General features: G+C 42.0%; 1 protein-coding gene across 2 annotated transcripts in view; it reads left to right on the forward strand.

Annotated features, from left to right (window-relative positions):
• The first annotated feature begins 1,595 nt into the window (after positions 1-1,595).
• Positions 1,596-25,091, forward strand: part of LOC137374710 (amyloid-beta precursor protein-like) — a 201,636-nt gene continuing 178,140 nt past the window's right edge. The window contains exon 1 of one of the 2 annotated variants that reach the window (XM_068041251.1): positions 1,596-1,877. In XM_068041251.1, the coding sequence (XP_067897352.1) occupies positions 1,794-1,877 (84 nt within the window). In that variant the 5' untranslated portion in view covers positions 1,596-1,793. The remainder of the gene's footprint in view (positions 1,878-25,091) is intronic. The other variant, XM_068041250.1, reaches the window with a different exon arrangement.

Consider the following 25,091-nt stretch of genomic DNA (forward strand, 5'->3'; position numbering starts at 1 on the left):
TGAACCTGCCTCCACCACACTCTCAGGCAGTGCATTCCAGACCTTAACCACTCGCTGAGTGAAAAAGTTTTTCCTCATGTCGCTTTTCCTTCTTTTACCAATTAATTTAAATCCCTGCCCTCTCGTTCTCGATCCTTTCATGAGAGGGAATAGTTTCTCCCTACTCTGTCCAGACCCCTCATGATTTTGAATACCTCTATCAAATCACTTCTCAGCCTTCTCTTCTCCAAGGAAAACAGCCCTAACTTCTCTAATCTATCTTCATAGCTGAAATTCCTCATCCTTAGAACCATTTTCATGCATCTTTTCTGTACTCTCTCTAACGCCCTCACATCTCTCCTAAAGAAATGGAAGAAATAGTCCAGCTGAGGCCGAACTAGTGTCTCATGTAAGTTCAACATATCTTCCTTGCTCTTGTACTCTATGCCCCTATTGATAAAGCCTAGGATACTATGGGCTTTATTAAGTGTGCTCTTAACTTGTCCTGCCACTTTCAATGACTTATGCACATATACCCAGGGCCCTCTGCACCTGCACTCTCTTTAGAATTGTATCCTTTATTTTTTTATTGTCTCTCCATGCTCGTCCTACCAAAATTAATCACTTCACATTTCTCTGCATTGAACATCATCTGGCACCTGTCTGCCCATCCCACCAACTTGTCTATGTCCTTTTGAAGATCTACACTATCCTCCTCATAGCTCACAATGCTTCCAAGTTTTGTATCATCCTCAAACTTTGAAATTGTGCCCTGTCTAGGTCTAGGTCATTAATATATATCAGGAAAAGCAAGGGTCTCAACACTGATCCCTGGGGAACTCCACTACAAACCTTCCTTCAGCCCAAAAAACATCCATTAACCACTACTCTTTGTTTCCTGTCCCTCAGCCAATTCCGTATCCATGTTGCTACCATCTCCTTTATTCCATGAGCTATAACTTTGCTCACAACTCTGTTTGTGTGGCACTGTATCAAATGCCTTTTGGAAGTCCATGTACACCACATTAATGTCATTGTCCTCATCAACCCTCTGTTAACTCTTCAAAAACTCCAGGAAGTATACAACATTAATTTACAAACTGCGTTTTCCTCAAAAGGCATGATCTGCCCTTTAAAAAATCGGTGCTGCATACTGCTGCTTAGCCATTAGAATATCAACTTCCGTACTCTGTAAAAATGTTTAAAAAGTGAATGATGCAAAACTGCAAAAGAACAAAAATATGCATTGCACCCTCTTTCTCCATGGACCATTCAATTTAGCTTACAGGCACAGACAGACTGAGAGATGCACACGTGGCGTGGAGCTGCAATTTAGATGGCGCTCCTTGGCCTTAGGTGGCGCTGCAGGCGCCTTTCAGTCAAGCGTCGCGAAGGCACTCCTCCTGGCTCGGTGGCGCTGCAGCTGGAGGGCACCGGTGAATCAGCCGGACCGAAGAGACGGGGAAAGGGAGAAGGATGCTGCAGCGGCCACTGGAACTGTGTTCCTTTTTGCTAGATGGCGGTGCAGGCTTTTTGTGACAGAAGGGCGAGCGGGACAATATCCCGGGTGTGACTTCTCGCTAGGTGGCGATGCCGAGCCGGAATGGATTGGAGTGGTCTGGGCGGGACCGGCTTGGGAGGATGGGAGGGGTGGTGCAGGTGCCGCACAAACACTAAAGCTCGCTCACATTTAGCTCTAACCATTAAATGAGTTAGGAGCTAGAAGGGGGTACGAGTTTGGAAGGCAGCGAGACATACTTAACGTCGTGGAATTACAGTCGAGAATCATAAACGAAAAAAGAAACAAAGTGGCCATGATCCCGCACTTACCGGGTCGGCTAAGGATGCTGCTGGTGGCGGCAGCAACCATCCTTCCCTTGCTCTGCCAGGCATTGGAGGTAAAATCGCTCTGCGCATCGCTTGACCAACTGACGCACTTTCAAACCTGGGGGAGACGCGGGGTTCGCCGTCCCTGAGGGCAGGGAATGGGGAGACGCGGGGTTCACCGTCTCTGAGGGCAGGGGGGAGGCGCGGGTTCGCCGTCTCTGAGGGCAGGGAATGGGGAGACGCGGGGTTCACCGTCTCTGAGGGCAGGGAATGGGGAGACGCGGGGTTCACCGTCTCTGAGGGCAGGGAATGGGGAGACGCGGGGTTCACCGTCTCTGAGGGCAGGGAATGGGGAGACGCGGGGTTCACCGTCTCTGAGGGCAGGGGGGAGGCGCGGGTTCGCCGTCTCTGAGGGCAGGGAATGGGGAGACGCGGGGTTCACCGTCTCTGAGGGCAGGGAATGGGGAGACGCGGGGTTCACCGTCTCTGAGGGCAGGGAATAGGGAGACGCGGGGTTCGCCGTCTCTGAGGGCAGGGAATAGGGAGACGCGGGGTTCGCCGTCTCTGAGGGCAGGGAATAGGGAGACGCGGGGTTCGCCGTCTCTGAGGGCAGGGAATAGGGAGACGCGGGGTTCGCCGTCTCTGAGGGCAGGGAATAGGGAGACGCGGGGTTCGCCGTCTCTGAGGGCAGGGAATGGGGAGACGCGGGGTTCACCGTCTCTGAGGGCAGGGAATGGGGAGACGCGGGGTTCACCGTCTCTGAGGGCAGGGAATGGGGAGACGCGGGGTTCACCGTCTCTGAGGGCAGGGAATGGGGAGACGCGGGGTTCATCGTCTCTGAGGGCAGGGGGGAGACGCGGGGTTCAGCGTCTCTGAGGGCAGGGGGGAGACGCGGGGTTCAGCGTCTCTGAGGGCAGGGGGGAGACGCGGGGTTCAGCGTCTCTGAGGGCAGGGGGGAGACGCGGGGTTCACCGTCTCTGAGGGCAGGGGGGAGACGCGGGGTTCAGCGTCTCTGAGGGCAGGGGATGGGTGAGGAGACCATTTCGGGGGTGTTGGGGGAAGTTTGGGGTTCAATATCTGAGAGCAGGGGGTAGGCGCGGGGTCTCTTTGAGGGCAGAGGGTGTAGGAGCGGAGGAAGACACTGGTGGGGATGTGGGATCAAGGCAAGACCCCACACACTCTCCCCTTTATCCAGGAACTCGCGAGTTTGGAAAATGCTGGATGTAAATTCTCGATTATTTCTTCCCTCAGCCCCCTTCCCGTTTTATTCTCGGTCCGGTTCCTGCATTTTCTTTGTTTAGATTTTTTCAGGTTCCTATTTGTCGGAGATGGGCTGCTCTGCAGCAGGCAGTAGAGCAATTTACCCTACCCTCTCAACCTTTTTCTATAATTTATCTCCCGTCCTCATACCATTTTTTTCCCCCCAATTAATGTTTTTAAATCCCATCCGATTGGAAGGCTGCTGGCTGGCTGCCCCCAAGAAGATGGCGCCTCTGCAGTGCGCAAACATTCCCTGCCTGGTTTGTGCTTCAGTGTCTTTAACATTTTTTTAATATAAATAAATGTAAAATTATTTTCAAGAGGGTTCTTTGTTTTTTGTTCACAATATGAAAGCGATAGTGTTGCATTAGAGAATGCATGGGATGTGCATACCTCTGTGTATGAAAGTAATATAAAAAATAAAGGAATGGGCAAAGGAATAAAGATTGGAACAAGAAAAATCTGCCCGCAAAATGGAGTGAGAGACTCAACCCATCTGAATCCTGGTTTAGCAACCTGACTAGAGATTTTCACATATAAGCCCTCCAGCCTTTTATTTACATCTCCCATTATTTATTTTTCCTTCTGCTCCATGTCTCTTTTAAAATTCTCTATTAATTTTGTCTGTCATTTATTTTTTTCACTGTCTCCCTTTAAATTTGTCATGTGTATTGTTTATGTCTGCCCATTCTGTCTTGCATTTCTGGCAGTTATCCCATGTGTTTTTTAATCTGTCTATTTGGGTTTGTGTTCCAGGTCCTTCTTGATTTTTTTTTTGTTCCTTTATTTACATTTCTCTGCCTACTGTGTTGCTGTAATTTGAGAAACTTTCATTTGACAGCCCAGCTAAGAATAGAGCATGTCATTATCATTGGGTAGAAATTTTTGTAAACATTTTGGATTTTGTCTTTGGAGTATTTTCATTCTTCAAATGATGGGTTAGTAATCCCTGAGCTTTTGTAGTGTCTTTTAAATGAGCTCACCATTTTAAAATTTGACCGTATAAATTCAACATATAGCATTTATCAATAAGTCAAGTTCTTGATCTTGATGCAATGCCAAAAGAAAGCTTGTGCTATCCTATTTGTGTGATGATTTAAATCACTGTAACCTGCTGTAATGGCATTTTGATTTAAGTTTTGCCTTGTACTGTTTTGATATTGGGGGAAAATAACTTTAATCATGAAAATTAAAGCTCTTGTGATAGAATTGAGTTGACTAGGTTAATAGACATTGTAACAGAAAAATGAAAATCTCACAAAAGCTGACAATGCAAAGCAGGTCAGTCAACATTTGAGGCACTTGGTCAGAGTCGTTTCCAGCATTTTTTTATTTTGCTGTAGAATTTATTACCCATCATAACTTCTATGTTGAAACATTTCAAAGTGCTTCATACAGTGAATACATTTTGAAGTGTCCTGAGTATTATATAGGTAAATTAATATTGCTTGGATATGTTAGTATTTAGTTCAGTAATAGCTTGTCTCATGTAAGTGCCTTTCTTTATAATACATTGTGACTCCCTGGCTAATAGAGCCATATAAAAATATGCTTTCTTTTTACTGCACTCTTGTAAGTACCTTTTGTTTAGACAGTATTTATAAAGAGCAGCATTGAAGTTGTTCTGGACATGTCTATGTACAACTCACGCCAGTTGGGTCATCATGGCTCCTCCAGGATTTTTTTCAAATGGTCCCGGTTTGTATCAAATCCTGCAAGTGGCAGATTCTAATGAGTTTTCTGCACTACATGGATCAGGAATAGTGGGATGTTTATTAAAAAAAAAGCTGCAGTCATACCCCTTCTGTTAGTAAACAATGACATTTTGAAAACTTTTAATGAAGTGTTCTTGCTGGGACGTGTGGATGAGGCTATTTGCCACGGTATCCTTGTGTTTACTAGTTTCTCTCAAACTACCTGTGTGCAGTTTCTAGTGTTCCCTTCCTGTGTCTCCTAGCCCCACAGGCCATCACATCAAATCCAAAGCATGATGCATTCACTTGAAAAGGAGTCTTCATGTACAAACACAATTTCTGCTGTAATTTGGAAGCTCATATAGCATTCTTTCCGACAGTGCTTCATTTGGTTAAAGAATCGCCATACAGACCAGGAAGGTTCACAGGTTTGATTCACTAGACTATGCTGAGTTGCAGTATCTCAAACAGAGTGACCTTGGTGCATTCTGCAATCAGTCTCCATGTGCTGAGCTAAGGAGAAAACAATTAGCTGAGATTTCTGCTTCTGATTACTATCTACCGATGCTCAGTCCTGTCCTCACCTTTTGTGGGTATTTTCTAGTGACCATTGAATAGTGATTTCAGAGTGTGAGCGCTGGCTGATTTTCTTCCTCCTTCTCCCCCACTAACTCAACTCCTCTGGCATTTAACTCTGCATACCACATCAAGTTTCCTGGTGTTTGTCTCAGTTTCACACTGGGTGGTGGTTTGAAAGCAAATGCATGAGATGCCACTTTATAAATATCTAAAGCTGTTGATCACTGACTGTAAGATCACAGGCTTAATGATACTGACTAGTTGCAAGACAACTGCAAGTTAACATGTGGAATGATCGGTTCGATTGGTTTTTAAACTGAATTTCTAAAAGATTGATCCTTTTTTCTTTTATGTGTCTCACATACAATAGCAGGAATGCATTTGGGGCTTGCACAGCAAAAATACTTAAAATGTTTTTTTATTCATTTGTGGGATGTGGGCATCACTGGCGAGGACAGCATTTATTGCCCATCCCTAATTGCCCTGGAGAAAGTGCTGGTGAGCCGCTGCCTTGAACCGCTGCAATTCGTGTGGAGTAAGTACACCCACAGTGCTGTTAGAAAGGGAATTCCGGGATTTTGACCCAGCAACAGTGAAGGAATGGTGGTAATGTTCCATGTCCGGATGGTGTGTGGCTTGGAGGGGAACTTGCAGGTGGTGGTGGTTCCATGCATCTGCTGCCCTTGTCCTTCTAGATGGTAGAGGTCACGGGTTTGGAAGGTGCTGTCTAAGGAGCTTTGCAACATTGTTATGTTACTATTTTGTGAAATGGAAAGTGGTATTGTGGGCTATTTCATTGATTGAGTCTCTTGGCCTTTGATTCCATCTTTGTGGTGCTTTTGCAAAGCACCCAAGTCAGCTGATGGTGCTCAGGGCAGTAGGTGTCAAGAGTTTTGTTCGTACTACCTTTCACTATCTGTTGACCGAAATGATTTTATGCTTGTGCACCTCTTAGCCAATCTGAACAGAAACCCATCTTGGAATGGCTTGCTGTTTGTGCTGGGGAATAGTGGGATGGGGAGTATAAACAATGGGAGAAATTGATAGAACGTTATCCTGCGATGTTTAAAAATTTGGACTTTTCTTGAAATATGAGTTTAGAATTACATCCAAGTGTCAGATAAGACCGAGTTTTTGTTTGTTTAAATAAGAATTACTGGCAGGAGCTAAGCCTGAGTACATGCACAGAAACAGCAGAAGGTATTACTCTTCGAAGCCCAGTTTGAGTGAAATATGAACGCAGGTATGTTCAGAGCTGTTCGAGCTACCAGCAGGTTCCCTTTTATTGGATTCGATAGTCGTTTGGTAGTACAGAACTTAAGTATTGCTGCAAATGGAGACATGTTGTCGAAGCTTTTCATCTTGCACTCATCAGGACAATCCGCAAGAATACCAATGTAAGGGAAAACAAAATTTTATACTGTATGAGAAGACGATGCTGACTGGTTGGCAAGTGAACTCTGGTAGAGGTGTTAGCATGGAGAATGGAAGGAAACCTTACGATCCTCTAGTCTTTGGGATGTACGGCCCATATACCTAGCATCACACTGGCGTTGAAATTCATATCAAACAACATGCCCTTTCCGCTGTTTGCAACGGGCAAGATACAGGCCATACCTAACCAGCCCATGCTTGCAAGATGCAAAACCGTGTCCAACATTAGATGTGATTCTGCGATTGGACAACATTTCCCAAATAATCCTCAGTGTGCCAAGAATTACACTGATAATCAACTTTAAGATTGTCAGTAGAGCTCGCAGTACTGGAAGGTACGCATATTAATATACAGAGCCCTGTTCTTTGCAGACAAAAAGAACCTGTGTACACATTGTGCCTGTTTCAGCTAAACAAAATAAGTGACAGCCATTCCTTGGGTTCATTCCTCAGGGCAATGCCTTGACCAAAGTCAAGCTCTCTGGTTTAAATTTCAAACAAAGCTTGGCAGTTAACTGTCAGTCACCATAAACTGGTGCATTTTCCGTGGCAATGTCTCTACCAATCAGAGTTCACTTGCCAACCAATCAGCTCTCTCGTCTCATACAGCATAAAGTTGTTTTTCCTTACATTGGTATTCTTTCAGAATGTCCTGATGAGTGCAAGACGAAAAGCTTCGACAACATGTCTATTTTCAGCAATATTGGATTAGAGGTTATGATATGTCATTTATTTTGACTGTGTTATCTTCTGTAGCAAATGTTATTGAAGTTATAGTTCAGAGGAAGTCACCTTGTGTGGCATGGAACTAGAGAAAACCGACTTCTAATTGTGCTTGAATTTTTTTTATTTCATGGGATGTGGGCGTCGCTGACAAGGCCAGCATTTGTTGCCCATCCTCAATTGCCCTTGAGAAGGTGGTGGTAAGCTGCCTTGAACCGCTGAAGTCGACCTGGTCTGCATGCACCCACAGTGCTGTTAGGGAGGGAGATCCAGGATTTTGCTTCAGCGACAGTGAAGGAACCGTGTTATATTTCCAAGTCAGGATAGCGTGTGACTTGGAGGGGAACTTGGCAGTGGTGGTGTTCCTATGCGTCTGTTGTCCTCCTCCTGGGTGGAAGAGGTCGTGGCTTTGGAATGTGCTGTTAAAGGAGGCGTGGTGCATTTGCTCAGCGCCTCCTTTAGATGGTACCCACTGCTGCCACTGTCCACTGTGGTGAATGGGGTGCCGATCAAGCGGGCTGATTTGTCTTGGATAGTATCGAACTTCCTGATTGTTGTTGGAGGCACACTCATCCAGGCAAGTGGAGAGTATTCCAGCATACTCCTGACTGTGTCTTGTAGATGGTGGAGAGGCTTTGGGGAGTGAGGAGGTGGGTTACTCTCTGCGGAGTTACCAGCCTCTATATGTACTAGGAGTAAATTAAGGTATGCAACAAGGGTAATCAAATGCTGTCTTTTTAAGGGACTTTTAGCTGGAAACCCATGAAAACAATATTCCTTTATTACATTTATAATTTTCCTTCATTTAGTCAACTTTGGATTTTTTTTTCCCACACATTTTTAAGGTTCTGAAGATATTTTTGTGGTTACTCTGGGTTAATTATTGGCCATGGTAACGTTTTTGCAAATACTCCAGTGACCATTCCACTGGGAATAAAAATGCAAAGACTAGGGTGGGAGAAATTACTCCCTTTTCTTTTCCATTCCCATAACTATGTAACAGACATTAAAAACTTGGTTTTGGGGTCAGATCTGTATTAAGCTATTTTAAAGATTGCTAATGAATTTTGGAGACAATTTGAGCAACGACTGCTGATAGCAGTTGTTGGGAGACAACTTCAAAGGGGATTGAGCCAGATACCATGCAGTAGCTATAATGTACAGTTGATGCATCCTAGAATAATGGCTATCTAATTTTTCTCCGAAGCATTGCCTTGCACATCTGAAGTTTTTGGACATGGTGAATATTCAAACTTACTTTTTCTCGAACAGTTAATACAATAAAATAACCTAGAATTTGTCTGATTTACTTGAAATTGTTTACATTCCAAGTCTAGAAAAGACAGCTAACCATGGTTTATAATTGGCAGATCCCAAACCTTCATAAAGGGAAACATTTGTATGTGAATTCAGCCACTGATGTATAGGTTAGTGTAGCTTTCAGATTATTGGCAAAAGTCAAAAGCCTATTGTCATCTTTTTTCATGAGGTCAGCCAGGAGTGTTCTGCATGGTGCATATAAAACACGGGAGATTCTATGCATGATTGTCAAGTCTATCCTTTAATCATAGTGTATACAGCAGGGTCCTTATTTAGTCAGGCTGCATTTTCTGGCGTGAGCCTTTCTGCATCCCTATCACGAGATCTAGATACATCTGGCCATGCTCTTAATCCCCTCCATAGCTAGGCATCTATTTTGCAGAGGGAAGATTGTGTAATGTTATAGTGGTAGTTAGCTGTGAATTTTGCATTATTACCTGAAAATGCTGATGGATATTATATTTGCCATTTAACTTTTCCCATCAGGATGAAAATACGGTAATTTCTTTTGTTGGAGACCAAATAGTGCTGAGTTTAAGCTGTCTCATTTCAGAATTCTTTCACCATCTTTGGGAATTATGACATGAGGGAGTTATGATAAAAGCACTTTTCTTGATTAAAATATGATCTTTTAAGGAAGCGAGGCTGGAATTCAGGAGTGTTGTGAGACCTTGCTTTCCATATATTACATTGTTAACAGAGACATGTGTCTCGGGTCTGCAGTTAAATCCATGAATGAGTTAGTGCTGCTTAGCTTTGCAGAATGTTGGGGTCTTTCAATGAAACTAATATAGACTTGGAGTGCATCACTTACCCAATTTTGAAATGGCAATTAATTCTGGTACTAATTAACCTCCAATGGCCACTGTGTGCGTGCACAGGAAGTATAGACATAGTGCACCCTTTATATGACTTTTAATTTGTAATTTACATGACTGGAGCTATGCAGATTCCTTTGCAAATGCTTGCCTATCTAGATTATTATATATAATGTAAAGCATTAGTCACTTAGGTTGGTGAAAATACAACTCTGGTCGTGAGTTTTAATTTTAAGTAGCTTTTGTGATTTTTTTCCTCTCTATTGAAGTGTCCTTTGTTCTGAAATGTACATTGAGAAACTGTCCACACTTAAGAATTTAGATATGTGTAATACCAGTAATTCAAGATTACATTCAGCTAACATGGAAGTCTCAAAGGTGTTAATTTCATTTCCCAACCCTTTCTTTCTCTTCTCCCCTTTCCTCTAATCCCTACCCCCTCACAGTGATGTAGAGGGATGTAGTCATTGTGGTGCAGACGCCATCTTAATTTTCATGGTGTGCAGGATATGGAAAAATGAAATTACTCATTGCTGCCTTTGGTGTGGTTTGGTTCAAGGTGAATGTGAATGCAAAAGATTACAGCTTAATAAAATGTATATTTTCATTGCATCATAAAGATTAATTTAATGAGAACTTTCTTTGGCATGTTTGATCTACTTTGTATTCTGGCATCTGTAGAATGTGTTGGACAGGAATATAGTGAGTGTGTTTGCATTTGATTGAAAAGATAAGCAGAGGAATAGTTTTAGGCTTGAAATTGGCTTATTTAAAGAAGATTTTTTTTTGTTGAATCTCGTGGAGAAGGTAGAATTATTAGATTATATGAAAGAGGAAAAGTCTTTTCTTGCAGCATGGTGTTTAAAATCTGTATGAATTTCCTGAGCCAAACGTAGCATTTTCTTGCAGCTAAGCTGGTGTTTAATTAGCATTTTACTTCCAAGCATGGTGGGTTCTCAGTGCTGAACTTAGAGTTTTTGTACATGACAGAGGCATGTTTTTACACTGGCTGAAATAATTTTCCATTTCTTCATCCCTTTTGTGCACCAGTAGTGTTCATCTTCCTGATGACTTCGGGTAGCTCCGAATACAGCGTTCAGTCTCAGAATAAATTGAACCTATTGTGGTAGGATGCGCTTTGTTTCTGAAACACATTGCAGGTAATAGTGTAAACCATTGGACTGGATAGCATAGCAACCAGATAGAATGACCAGAGCAATTTGTATTAGGGAAAAGGTAAAGGAAGAGTCAAAGATGCCACAGTGCAGGGCGCCATCAAGGTTGAAAAGTAGAAGGCAAGGTAACTCGAGTAGTATGATTAGGTGGTGCTCACTTTTATCAACATATTGGTTTAGTTTTATTTGACTGGTTTACACTTAGCAGTTAAGGTTGGTAAACATTCTAGGGTTCGTGCAAACAATAGGTTTTTTTCCAAGCTACTAAATATATTCCTTTCCAGTAGGAGTTATTGTGGAGGTATTCTTGTGCTACTTAGGCCAAGCTGATTTGCAAATACTCATTTTAAAAACAGGAGTCACTCTTCCAGGATGCAGAAATCAGAAAGGACTGGAGCAAAAACTAGTTAGTCTCTGGTGTCACATAATGCATGAACTAACACTTTTTTTTAAGATCTAATAACACATGGTAAGGTCTACTAATTTGTGCTGATGTATTCCCCCTTACCCCATGCCCCACACTTCCGCAATATTATAAAGAATATAGAATATTCAACTGCTTTGTCAAATCAATAGGCCAGTTGAGACATTTAACTACAGCAGTAATATTTCTTAGTGTTATAGCCCAGTTTTTCAGGGCTATGAAATTATACCTATTACACTTTTTGTTGTGTACTGCACTCAATTTGATTTTTTTTACTGAGGTTGGGGAAACCGGGTCTGCAGTTTTGTTTGAGAAATGGTTCTTTTTGGTTTGGGTCTGATTGCAACTTACTGATGTGTTTCTTCATTAAAGGTGCTGTATAAATGTAAGTTGGTCTGAGTTTTGTTGCTTGAATTTCAAATGCAAACATGTCAACTCAGTACATCTTTCAGTATTTTTAGCCCCTTCTGCATCGGTGTTTCAGACCAAATTTAGATTCTGAAAGTCAGGATGATATTCTTGAAACTTTGAGCTAATTTTAAATACTGTTAAATATAAAAGTACAGCAGACTGAGCATATGAAGAATATGGCGCACTTTTGAATCCTGTTCTTGTGCATTGACAATGATGGAGAAATTCAATTGTAATTTTAAAGTGTATACTCCCTAAAATGTTAACCTTGGTACAGTGGCAGTATTGTAACATAATGGATTGGGATAGCTGCATCCATAAGAGCAATTAGATTGTTGTAAAACATTTTGCCGGCGAGTACATATTAATGTTCTAGGCTGTGTTAAGAGGTGTCGCATGACCGAGCATGGATAAGTGAATCTGAAATGTGAGTTGAGATATTTGCTGGGCTTGCATGCGTTAGTTATTGGATTGTCATAAAGCATTCTGTCAAGCCTAGTGTTACTCCAGCAAGTCCTCATTTAAGGTTCATTAATTGTGGGGGAGAAAAGCTTTTCAGTGTTGTAGTCAGCAGTAGAGAAAATGGAGAGGGAGACAGATCCTTTCATACTTGGAAGTTGATAATTTGTTGATATATGATTTTTTTATAGGAGCTGCCATTTGATTAGTTAATTAAACTTGTCTAGGATTCTGTTCCTGAGCTGAAAACTAGGCAGTAGCAATGAGGCTATTTGCTTCCTTTTAACAGAGAAGAAGTGCTCTTCCTTCCTCCCCATTTCAACCCTTGGATGACCTGATTGAGATTTAGAATCTCGTCTCATGGGGAAAAATATGTCCTCTTGCTCTACAGCTCTGATGGGTTAATAATGCATTGTGCTGTCAAGTTGCTTGGGGTTTGTTGTAATCATCTGGTGTTTCTGTTGTGGTCTTTGGGTATCCATAAAGCACAAATAGTCAGGTGTGCTTTCATTCCTGCTATATTCATGCAGTGTACTTATAGTCACCATTGTTCCATTACAAAACTGGAGGATTGTAAACTGCTTCCCCCACAAGTGGGGGAAAAAATTAATGAGCAAGTCACAGTAGTACACACTTGCGCGTTTTAGCGTAAGAGACACTGAAACCAAGGTTGTTTGCTAATTGCATAGGAGGAGGGAAGTTTTTAAAAAATTGTTTGAAATCCGTGACCCAAAACCGAGCAAAATTCTTACTTTCTCTTTACTTGAACATTACTGTTGTGTGATCATTACAAAAGTGAATCTACCTTCATGCAGGATTGTTCTTAGATGCGTCTTGTAGGAATGAGTACAGACAGACTAGCTATATATTGGCTATTCAAACTTCTAACAAATTATGAACTGCTAGATCTAGTTAGAAGGTATCTGGGCTTAAAAGAAATTGTAGTTTCCCTGTTGCACTTGAGCTTTCAGCAATCTGGGGAAAGCCGAGTGTATACACAATTTTAAGCAGTATATACATTCTTCTGTACTAACTCCTGGCAGAGGTTACTGTGACTGGGTTAGATTTCTTGTTTGAAATTGACTTTACTAGTATCTCAAATTACTTTTACTAAATGGGAATGACTGCTTGTCTTAAATTATGGGAATTGAATATAGTCTTGCCATTCACGACATATTCAAAAACATTTCTTGTTGCAGTTTGCATGACACTAGTGTTCACACTGATTTCTTGCGCTACAATTGGTTAAAATTGTTCCTATTTTAAGCCACTGAGTGTCTGGCAGGGAGAACAAAATGTATAAATTCACACTTGCGATTTGTCAGCTTTTGCTTAATTTTACTCTTTCAAAACTGAGACTCTATTCCAAGGTAAGCCAGGGTCAAATATGAAACCCTTGTAACAATTGGTGCTAACTAATTTTGCATCTAAATGAACAGCTCTGAAAATTTTGATTGAAGTGGAGCTGAAGAAAATGCCCTTCATTGGGTGGCCTGTCGTGTCATGATCTGCAGCTAACAATTGGATACCTGTATATTGATTAAGGAGCTATGCCAGCATCCCATTATCCTCAGTTTGTTTGCCCAGATCCAAGTGTGTCTGGAGAGTAGTAGAGCAGATCTGTTGCAGGATTGTGCAAGATCAAAGGAATGTGCAATTCAGATTTCGGTGAAACTGATGATTTCTTTATCGTATTTCTTGATCAAGCAACAGAGACTAGACTTGGGGTATTTAAGGTGCATTTACCTCATTCCCACAGAAAACTCAGTACCTCATGGACTTATTTGGATGCATTATTTAAAAGACTCTTGCCATTACCATATTTCAGTTTTTAAAAAACACTAAACGTGAACTTACCTTGTTTCTGCATCAGCCCTGCTACTCTAGAGTACAAACATTGCCAGAGTATATAGATTAATCCACCTGTACTTTGGCTGTACTTTCACTGCTGCACTGTTTTAGGAAGCCATGTTGCTTTGTCGAGTGTTAAATTGTAGATACCAAGAAGTCACTAAATGGCCAGGATTGTGTAGTATTGTTTGAAAAGGAATTGAAATGTAACTTATAGACTTCGCACACCAAATGATGTTCAAAGATAGCTATTGTATAACAAGATTTTACTTGCATGCAGTATTTTAGCTACTCAGACAGCATGGAATCAGCACGTAGAGCAAGTCCGATCTTAAACTTGTATTCTTTGTCTTCGATATACCACTGAAGTAGGAACATTGGAGTTAATAGTAGCAGGAGTAAACCATTCTGCCCTTCGAGCCTGATCCACCATTCAATAGATCGTGGCTGATCTTGTTGTGGTCTCAACTTCACTTTCCTGTCTGCCCCCGTAACCCTTGACTCCCTTGTCTATCAAAAATCTATCTAACGTAGCATTGAATAAATTCAATGACACATTCTCCGCTGCTTTCTGGGGAAGAGAATTCCACAGATTAACGGCCCTTTGAGAAAAAAATTCTCCTTGTCTGCGTCTTAAGACGGTGACCTCTTCTTTAATTGTATCACCTGGTTCTAGTCTTCTCCTACAAGAACAAACATCCTCCCAATATCCACTCTATCAAGTCCCCTCAAGATGTTATATGTTTCATTTAAGATCACTTCTCATTCTTCTAAACTCCGGGTATAGGCATAACCTGTTCAACCTTTCTTAAGATAAGCCATTCATCCCCTGAATTAGTCGAATGAACCTTCTTTAAACTGCTTCTAACTCAGTTATATCCTATTTCAAATAAGGAGACCAAAACTGTACACCGTGCTGTAGATGTAGTCTCCTCACTGCAGTAAAACTTTCCTACTTTTATACACTATTACCCTTGCAATAAACGCCAACATTCCATTTGCCTTCCTAATCACTTGCTGTACCTGCATACTAACGTGTTGTGATTCATGACCCAGGATACCCAGATCCCTCTATAGCAGAGTTCTGCAACCTCTCCATTTACATAGTATACAGCTTTTATATTCTTCCTGCTAAAGTGGTCAAGTTCATATTTTCCCACATTACACTCCATCTGCCAATTTTTGCCCACTCAACCTATCTATATCCTTTTGTAGACTCTTTACCTCCTCTTGACAACTTACTTTCCTTCCTATCTTGGTGTCATTAGCAAATTTAGCTACCATACATTCAGTCCCTTCATCCAAGTCATTGATATAGATTGCAAATAGTTGAGGCCCCAGCACTGATCCCTGTGGCACTCCACTAGTTACAGCTTGCCAACCCGCAAAAGACTTTATCCTTACTCTGTGCTTCCTGTTAGCATGGATAAAGGACTGGTTAGCTAATATGTTACCCCTTGCACCATGTGCTCTTTGATGTGGCACCTAACTGAATGTCTTTTGGAAATCGAAGTACACCTCATCTACAAGTTCCCCTTTATCCATCTTGCTGCTTATTTCCTCAAAGAACTCTATTAGTTAAACACGATTTTTCTTTCACAAAACCATGTTGACTGCCTGATCCCATGATTTAAGTATTCTGCTAAACTTTAATAATGAATTCTAGTAATTTCCCTATGACAGATGTTTTAGGCTAACTGGCCTATAGTTTCCTCCTTTCTGTCTCCCACCTTTCTTAAATAAAGGTGCTACATTTGCATGGACGTGTGGAGTACACATGCTTTGTGTTCAGGAGTACCAGATACTTGCTGTGAACGATCTGTTATTAGTGTAAAAATGCCCACAGAAATAAACAGAGCTTTATTCTGTTAAATTGAGTTACTGCATATTGTTGAAATCTGGAAACAGTTGAGTTAATCTAATTGCTTCCAGGTGAAGTGGAAGGGGGCAGACTTTATTTATTTACGTAGTGCCTCAGTACTATTTTCAGAACTATATGATAACCTTTTTGTAGACCAAAGCAGCTATTTTGTCCGCAGTAGGAAAAAAGGAAAAAGTTGCATTTCTCCAGCACCTTTCATGACATCTGTAATTATGGGTGAGTTTAATCTGCATATAGATTGGGCAAATCAAATTAGTCACAATACCATGGAGGAATTCTTGGAATGCATACGAGATGGTTTTCTGGACCAATACGTTGAGCAACCAACTAGGGAACAGGCCATCCTAGACTGGGTATTGTGTAATGAGAGAGGAATAATTGACAATCTAGTGGTGCGAAACCCCTTGGGGACGAGCGACCATATTATGATAGAATTTTTCATCAAGATGGAGAGTGACGTAGTTGATTCTGAGACTAGGGTCCTGAATCTTAGTAAAGGAAACTACGAAGGTATGAGGCGCGAGTTGGCCATGACGGATTGGGAAAACATACTTAAAGGGACGGCGGTGGATAGGCAATGCCAATTTATTATGGGGAATAAAGAAATGGCTGACCAACTAAATGCATACTTCGGTTCTGTCTTCACAAAGGAGGACACAAATATCATACCAGAAATGTTGGCTTAGTGAGAGAGAGAGAAACTGAATGAAATCAGTATTAGTAGAGAAATGGTGTTGGGGAAATTGATGAGATTGAAGGCTGATAAATCTCCAGGGCCTGATGGTATGCACCTCAGAGTACTTAAGGAAATGGCCCTAGAAATAGTGGATGCATTGGTGATCATCTTCCAAGATTCTATAGACTCTGGAACAGTTCCTACAGATTGGAGGGTAGCTAATGTAACCTCACTATTTAAAAAGGGAGATAGAGAGAAAACGGAATTATAGACCAGTCAGCTTGACGTCGGTAGTGGGGAGAATTCTAGAGTCCATTATCAAAGATTTTATAGCAGAGCACTTGAAGAACAGTGGTAGAAGCGGACAGAGTCAGCATGGATTTACGAAAGGGAAATCATACTTCACAAATCTACTAGAATTCTTTGAGGATGTAGCTAGTAGAGTTGATGAGGGGGAGCTAGTAGATGTGGACTTTCAGAAGACTTTCGACAAAGTCCCACATAAGAGGTTAGCATGTAAAGTTAAAGCGCATGGGATTGGGGGTAGTGTATTGTGATGGATAGAAAATTGGTTGGCGGACAAGAAACGAAGAGTAGGGATAAATGGGTCTTTTTCCGAATGGCAGGCAGTGGCTAGTGGGGTATCGCAGGGATCAGTGCCAGGACCCCAGCTATTCGCAATATACATTAATGATTTAGATGAGGGAACTAAATGTAATATCTCCAAATTTGCAGATGACACAAAATTGGGTAGGAGGGTGAGTTGTGAGGAGGATGCAGAGAGGCTTCAGGGTGATTTGTACAAGTTGACTGAGTGGGCTAATGCATGGCAGATGCAGTATAATGTGGATAAATGTGAGATTATCCACTTTGGTAGCAAAACAGGAAGGCAGATTATTAAATGGCTATAAACTGAGAGAGGGGAATATGCAGTGAGACCTGGGTGTTCTCGTACACCAGTCGCTGAAGGTAAGCATACAGGTGCAACAGGCGGTAAAAAAGGCAAATGGTATGTTGGCCTGTGCAGTTTTGATCTCCTGATCTGAGGAGGGATGTTCTTGCTATAGAGAGAGTGCAGCGAAGGTTTACCAGACTGAGGATGGTGGGACTGACGTATGAGGAGAGTTTGAGTCGGTTAAGATTATATTCGCTGGAGTTCAGAAGAGTGAGGGGGGAATCTCATAGAAACCTATAAAATTCTAACAGGACTTGACAGGGTAGATGCAGGAAGGATGTTCCCGATGGTGGGGAGTCCAGAACCAGGGGTCATAGTCTAAGGATACGGGGTAAACCTTTCAGGACTGAGATGAGAAATTTCTTCACCAAGAGAGTGGCTAGCCTGTGGAATTCGCTACCACAGAAAGCAGTTGAGGCCAAAATATCGTATGTTTTCAAAAAGGAGTTAGATATAGCTCTTGGGTCTAAAGGGATCAAAGAGTATGGGGCGAAAGCGGGAACAGGCGACTGAGATGGATGATCAGCCATGATAATAATGAATGGCGGAGCAGGCTCGAAGGGCCAAATGGCCTACTCCTGCTCCTATTTTCTATGTTTCTGACCTCAGGACGTCCCAATTGCATTAAAACCAATGAAGTACTCTTTTTGAAGTGTAGTCACTGTTCTGCAGCAACAATAAGATGGCTAATTTTTGACAGTAGTGCTAGAGGCCAAGACACCAAAAACCCCCCTGCTCTTTTTTTATTTGAATAGTGTCATGGGATCTTTATAATGAACTTGAATAGGATCTTGGTTGAACATTTCCTTTGAAAAAGGGTGTCTTGGACAGTGTAGCACTCCGTTTTCTACTTTTCGTAGAACTTGTGCTCTCAAGCTCCCAAGTGCAGCGCTCGACTCCATAGCCAGAAGCAACCTCTGCCAACTGTGCAAAGCTGACAAAAGAAATACTTCAAATAAATATTTCCTTGCCTGCAAAGTATAATGAACAGGTAGATTCTTTTTGTTTTTACACAAATGAATTCTGGGCTAAATGGGAGACATAAGTTGTAACATGTTATAAGAACAAGAAATGCTGGAAATACTCAGGTCTGGCAGCATCTGTGGAGAGAGAAGCAGAGTTAACGTTTTGGGTCAGTGACCCTTCAGAACTAGCAAATATTAGAAATGTCAAAGGTTATAAGCAAGTAAAGCGGGGATGGGGCAAGAGATAACAAAGGAGAAGGTGTAGATTGGATAAGGCCACATAGCTGACCAAAAGGTCATGGAGCAAAGGCAAACAATATGTTAATGGTGTGTTGAAAGACAAAGCATTCGTACAGATAGGGTGTTAACGGACTGAAGATTGAACAGCAAGTACAAACATGAAAAAAACAATGGGTAAGCAAACTAAGATGAGATAAAATAAACATTTAAGAAAAAAAAGGAAAAAAGAAAAAATAACTAAAAATAAAAGTAAAATGGGGGGCCCGTCATGCTCTGAAATTATTGAACTCAATGTTCAGTCCGGCAGGCTGTAGTGTGCCTAATCGGTAGATGAGCTGCTGTTCCTCGAGCTTGCGCTGATGTTCACTGGATCACTGCAGCAAGCCCAGGATAGAGATCTGAGCAGGGGGAGGTGTTGAAATGGCAAGCAACCGGAAGCTAAGGGTCCTGCTTGCGGACTGAGCCGGAGGTGTTCTGCAAAGTGGTCACCCAGTCTGCGTTTGGTCTCCCCAATGTAGAGGAGACCATATTGTGAGCAGCGAATACAGTATACTACATTGAAAGAAGTACAAGTAAATCACTGCTTCACTTGAAAGGAGTGTTTGGGGCCTGGGATAGTGAGGAGAGAGGAGGTAAATGGGCAGGTATTACACCTCCTGCGATTGCAGGGGAAGGTGCCATGGGAAGGGGACGAGATGGTAGAGGTAATGGAGGAGTGGACCAGGGTGTCGTGGAGGGAACGATCCCTTTGGAATGCAGGCAGGGGAAAGGGAGTGGAAGATGCATTTGGTAGTGGCATCACGCTGGAGGTGGCGGAAATAGCAGAGGATGATCCTTTGGATATGGAGGCTGATGGGGTGGAAAGTGAGGACAAGGGGAACCCTGTCACGGTTCTGGGAGGGAGGGTGAGGGTAGAGGTGCGGGAAATGGGCCGGACACGGTTGAGGGCCCTGTCAACAACAGTGGGGGCGGGGGGGGGGAAATCCTCGGTTGAGGAAAAAGGAAGACATATCAGAAGTGCTGTCATGGAAGGTAGCATCATCAGAGCAGATGTGTCGGAGACGGAGAAACTGGGAGAATGGAATGGAGTCCTTACAGGAGGCAGGGTGTGAAGAAGTGTAGTCGAGGTAGCTGTGGGAGTCGGGCTTATAATGAATATTAGTAGACAACCTATCCCCAGAGATGGAGACAGAGAAGTCGAGGAAGGGAAGTGTCAGAGGTGGACCATATAGAGGTGAGAGAAGGGTGGAAATTGGAAGCAACGTTGATAAAGTTTTCCAGTTCGGGGCGGGAGCAGGCGACGGCACCGCTACCGTCATCAATGTACTGGAAAAAGAGTTGGAGGAGGGGGCCTGAGTAGGACTGGAACAAAGAATGCTCGACAATGCTCCTGCCCCACTGAACTTATTTCTTCGTATCTTAACTATCTTTTCTCTGTTGGTCCAGTCTCTTTCCCCCCCTACATCTGTGACTCTTCTGACGCCCTATGTCATTTTGACAATTTCCAGTTTCCTGGCCCCAAACCGCCGCCTCTTCACTATGGACGTCCAATCTCTCTACACCTCCATCCCCCACCAGGACGGTTTGAGGGCTCGCTGCGTCTTCCTTGAACAGAGGCCCAACTAGTCCCCATCCACCACCACCCTCCTCCGCCTGGCTGAACATGTTCTCACATTGAACAACTTCTCCTTCAACTCCACTCACTTCCTTCAAGTAAAAGGTGTTGCTATGGGTACCCGCTTGGGTCCTACTTCTGCCTGTCCTTTTGTGGGATATGTCGAGCATTCTTTGTTACAGTCCTACTCAGGCCCCCTCCCCCAACTCTTTTTCCGGTGCATTGATGACTTCACCAGCAAGTAGTAGTCTGCTCTTCAGTACGTATGTCACTCATCCTTCCTTACAGAACTCAGTGTTGCTTGTTTCCTGCTTTTTGGACCCATGAATGTTTGGCATTTTTGGATGTAAGGTTTGCATGCTTACTTTTGTAGTGTATCATTTAGTTTTGGGAGTATCATGCTTCTTCCAGCTGTCAATATGCTAGCAATGAAGTGTCTATGGAGAATCAAGGGATACTAAAACAGCACCAGTGCTGCCAAGCACTGCAGTTGTTGCATTCCAAAGTGTCTTTCATTTGGATATACAGTGAAGCTGAAATGTTGCTGGTATTTTGTTGGTAGTTGACCTTGATCTGGAACAGGAAAAAATACTGGTTTGCCATGCATTCCAAAGGCCTGCATGACCCCTCTGTGGCCTCTACCCCAGCTGGTGGTTAATCAAGTGAAAGTGGCATTTATGCCATGTCAACATCAGACTGCCTTTCGTCCATGATATGATCACTGTGGTTGTTGGTGGAAGCAATTCTTTATGTAGTGTTCAAAGGCTTGGTTTATTGTAAATGTTAAAAGTAGTGCCTTTCACTTGGCAACTGTTTTTGAAGCATTCCTGTTACAATTGCAGCCTCACAGCTCCAGGGATCCGGGTTCAATTCTGGGTACTGCCTGTGTGGAGTTTGCTAGTTTTCCCTGTGATCGCGTGGGTTTTCGCCCGGTGCTCCGGTTTCCTCCCGCAGCCAAAGACTTGCAGGTGATAGGTAAATTGGCCATTGTAAATTGCCCCTAGTGTAGGTAGGTGGTAGGGAATATGGGATTACTATAGGGTTAGTATAAGTGGGTGGTTGTTGGTCGGCACAGACTCGGTGGGCTGAAGGGCCTGTTTCAGTGCTGTATCGCTTATTAAAAAAAAATTGACCACCAGTAATTGTAGGAAATGTATTTGTACAGTATTTAAAAGGAATTTATTTTGGATGTTTCCAGTGAGTATAGGAATTTTTTATGCCTGCAGGGTTATGAGTCAGTGTGTGTAGAAACAGCACTTCCCTTCACATTCTATGGAGATTCACTGATTCTTTATAAATTCAACTGATTTTCTTCCCTCCTTTCTGCATCATCTCTCTGTCTGCATCATCACAGTCTTATGCTGTCCCATGTGACCAATGTCAACTGTATCGATCCAATTCTGACTGGAAATGTTAATTTGTCTCAGTTTGACACCTCGGGGTCTGCATTGGTCAAATCAAAATTGAAAGTAGTATATCCCTTTTCTTGTCTATTGCTGTGAAGGAGGAGCTTAATGAGCAGTTGCAATCTCCACTGATATCCATTTGACAAAGGTGTGCCTTCACCAGCATACTGAAAACCTGGCTTTCTGGGGCTTTTGGTGCTCATTGGTCACAAATTTGTTCTTAACTGTTCCTTCAGACTGCTGAGCTTCAGCTGACTTGCTCTGTTGGTTCCCACATGAGTAGTTCAGAGGCATTACTCACCATCTTGTGATTACAGTTCTAGTTTCTACTGCCTTCTGGCTAAAAGTAAGCAAATAATTTCAGAAATATTTGCCATCGTTACTAGACTCTTGGGCTGATGCAGCTTAGCAATGGGATCCAGTTCATCCCATCCAGGCCTTTTCTGGACAGCTTGTCCTCCACAACATTGAAGTCCAACTTCTATTTTCAAGGGGCCTATAGATGCCTTTGTGTGGGTAAAGAACATGGTCTGAGCTATTGGCTTATTCACATGCTCCTAATCACATTCTAGTGTAGTGTAGAAAGTCCAAACTCTACACAGATTGGAAAAATTTATGGGAAATATCTTTGTTTTAAAACAATATTTCTCTCATTTTCTTTCTAGTCTCCTTAGGCCACATAACTCCTGTGCAAGTAACATGTGTCCGGATCTTTGCCTATTCTTTTTATGTTGACCAGGCAATAAATGACACCAGTTCAGCAGCTACATAATATATTCTTGCCTTTCCCCCTCCCACCATGTCGCAAACAATTTGGCCTGTGCTCTGCTCCACAAAGCTGACACTGAATTTGAAAGAATGCAGGGAATGAATCTGCATTCCTCCATTTTATGATGCCATGGTTGCTGTTCCTGTGCATTGCACTATGTGGGAGGGAAAAGCTGTTTATTCGGATTCAGGGCACATTATGTACGAGGCTGTCCCAGATACTAACAAAATGAGTTCCCTGAGCTTTCAACTTTATTAATGGAAAGGGTCAATCTGAGGTCAGAGGTTCAAAGACTCTAAGTTGCCCCCCTCTGCTGAGGACTCCTGGTAGGCCATACTCAATATTTTATCACCATGGACATCACCGAGATATAAGGTTGATCTCAGTTGCTGTTCTGCAGTATCTCATGCCATTTCAATTCAGCTAAATTTTTTAGTACTATGGACACTACAGCAAATCATTCCTTTTTGGCTTCTGGTACAAATTTGTATCTGAGTAGGTAACCAAGGCCTAGAAGGCATCTGCTTAAAGCTGTCACGATAGCTTATGAAGATTGTTTCCTACCTGGGTGAGGATCTTAAACCAAAGGCTAAGATGCATGTATGGTTATCTTAAAACCTATCAATATATATGAAGCCACTTTGAATTCAGTAGAAAGCAGCCAAACCCACTTACAGAAAATTCATTCCTGATCAAGAAAAATGGAATTTGGTGAAGAAGTGAACCGTTCACTTCTTTATCTGTGCTAATCAGAAATTGGATCCATATAGTCTTCCTAATGGGAAGATTGTGGGAAGATCATTATTATGGATCTCCTTTAACAGGAATGTAGCCCACTTCTAGTGAGTGTGCCCTCCCATGAGGTGATGAAGAAATTTCTAAAGTTGTAACTCACCAGATCTCTACCACAATGGAGCGACACGTTATGGTGATTTTCTGCTGCTTGCAGCTAGGCGAGTGGATATTCAATCCATAATGACTTCACTTTTAAAAGGGGGAGGGGAAAAAAAAAATTGCAAAAAAAAAAGTTGACAGCTTCTCTGAGAACCGAGCTCACTTGAAGAACCAGTCAGAATCCACCAAATTCAAAGTTTGGAGAAAAAGTGTTTGGATGTCCAATGAGAATTGAGCTTGGCCAACACACACTGACTGTTTCACATGAATGTTCTCTAAACTAAACACTGGAACTGCCATTCAGGAATGAATTAGGGAGGGAGAAATAAAACAGTAGATGTAGAAATTGTAGACTATCTGTACACACTGAGACTTTGATGCCGATGCTACTAAAAATGAGAAATCTGAAGCTAATTTCTGGAAAATTTCATTCCAGTTTATATTGTATGATAAGCAGTTGTTATTGGCCATAGTTCGAGTATTTGTGTAATTTTAGACAGTGAAGCAGTTAAATTATTTCCAAACTATTTCACTTTACTTCTGGTTGCCAACACTAAAGTGACTGAGCAGCTCACTGTGTGCCCATTTTATCAAAATGGGCTTAGTCAGGCATTTTTAAATTTGTCGATGCATGTGTTAACATGTTCCGATTATCTACTTTACATAAGTAGACGTTTTAGTTTAATACATCAATACAATAACAGTCCGTATTGTATTTAATTACAGCACTCATCCTGTTCCTGAAAGTTGAGAGAGCAAGAGTTTTTCCAGATGAATTAATAGCCTTTTTTCGATTCCTTTCTAGGTAAATTAGTTGACTTTTAATGAGTCCAATTAAAAAAAAAAAAATTAATTCTGGTAACAGTATTTGTAATAGGCAAGGGATCTTTGATTTTGAACTTGGTTTCTTTTGTTTAAGTGAAAAACAATATCTCTGATAGTCTGAGTAAATTATTTGCATTAGATAGAGCAGCAATTTTCAGCTGCATTTTTACGAAGTCTGCGAGGTTTAAAGTAATTTTGAAGTACTACGTGAATCTAACATGTTATGTCACTAAGTGCAACATGGTTTGTGGTTTCCCATGATTCCAAAAGCTTGACAGTATAGTAAGGGCTATAGTAGTAGATAAATGCCTAGAGGGCTTAAACTAGTGAAATTGGCAGATACATAGCAGATGAAATGTACTGTAGAGATGTGTAAAGTAATGCATTTTAGAAGGGAAATGACAAGGTAATATTGTCATGGAACTGTATTTATTTTCTCGGATTAAAACAGTGCACCTTTAAGACAGAGAGAAGCTTTTGGATTTCTGAGGCAGTGTGCCAGCTGCACTTGCTACCTAGACGACAGCAAGAGAGTGAGTGGTCACATGGTATAATGTTTCAATTTAACTGTAAAAAAAAAACCAGCTGAAACCTGTTTTGAGAGACACCAGCGAAGCGTGCTAATTGAAGAAAAGAGCTGTCTATTTCTCTCAGCAAAAATTCTGCAAGGAGCTACAGGCCAAGTTCATTGCCAAAGGAGGAAAAAACCCTTTGAGACCATTTGTATTGAAGTAAAGTTTCGACTGAGACTGTCGGATTTAAAATCCGAGTGGATCCATTGCTATGCTCCTTGTTTAAAAAAAACTGTTTGGCACTTGCTGCAGTCGAATGCCTATCTACAAATCTGTGTGGAGACTTTGAGTGATATTTTATTATTTTTACACTTGGATACCTCGCCCATCAGGACCAT

The sequence above is a fragment of the Heterodontus francisci genome, chromosome 10 (genome assembly GCF_036365525.1).
Source record: "Heterodontus francisci isolate sHetFra1 chromosome 10, sHetFra1.hap1, whole genome shotgun sequence".
NCBI lineage: Eukaryota > Metazoa > Chordata > Chondrichthyes > Heterodontiformes > Heterodontidae > Heterodontus > Heterodontus francisci.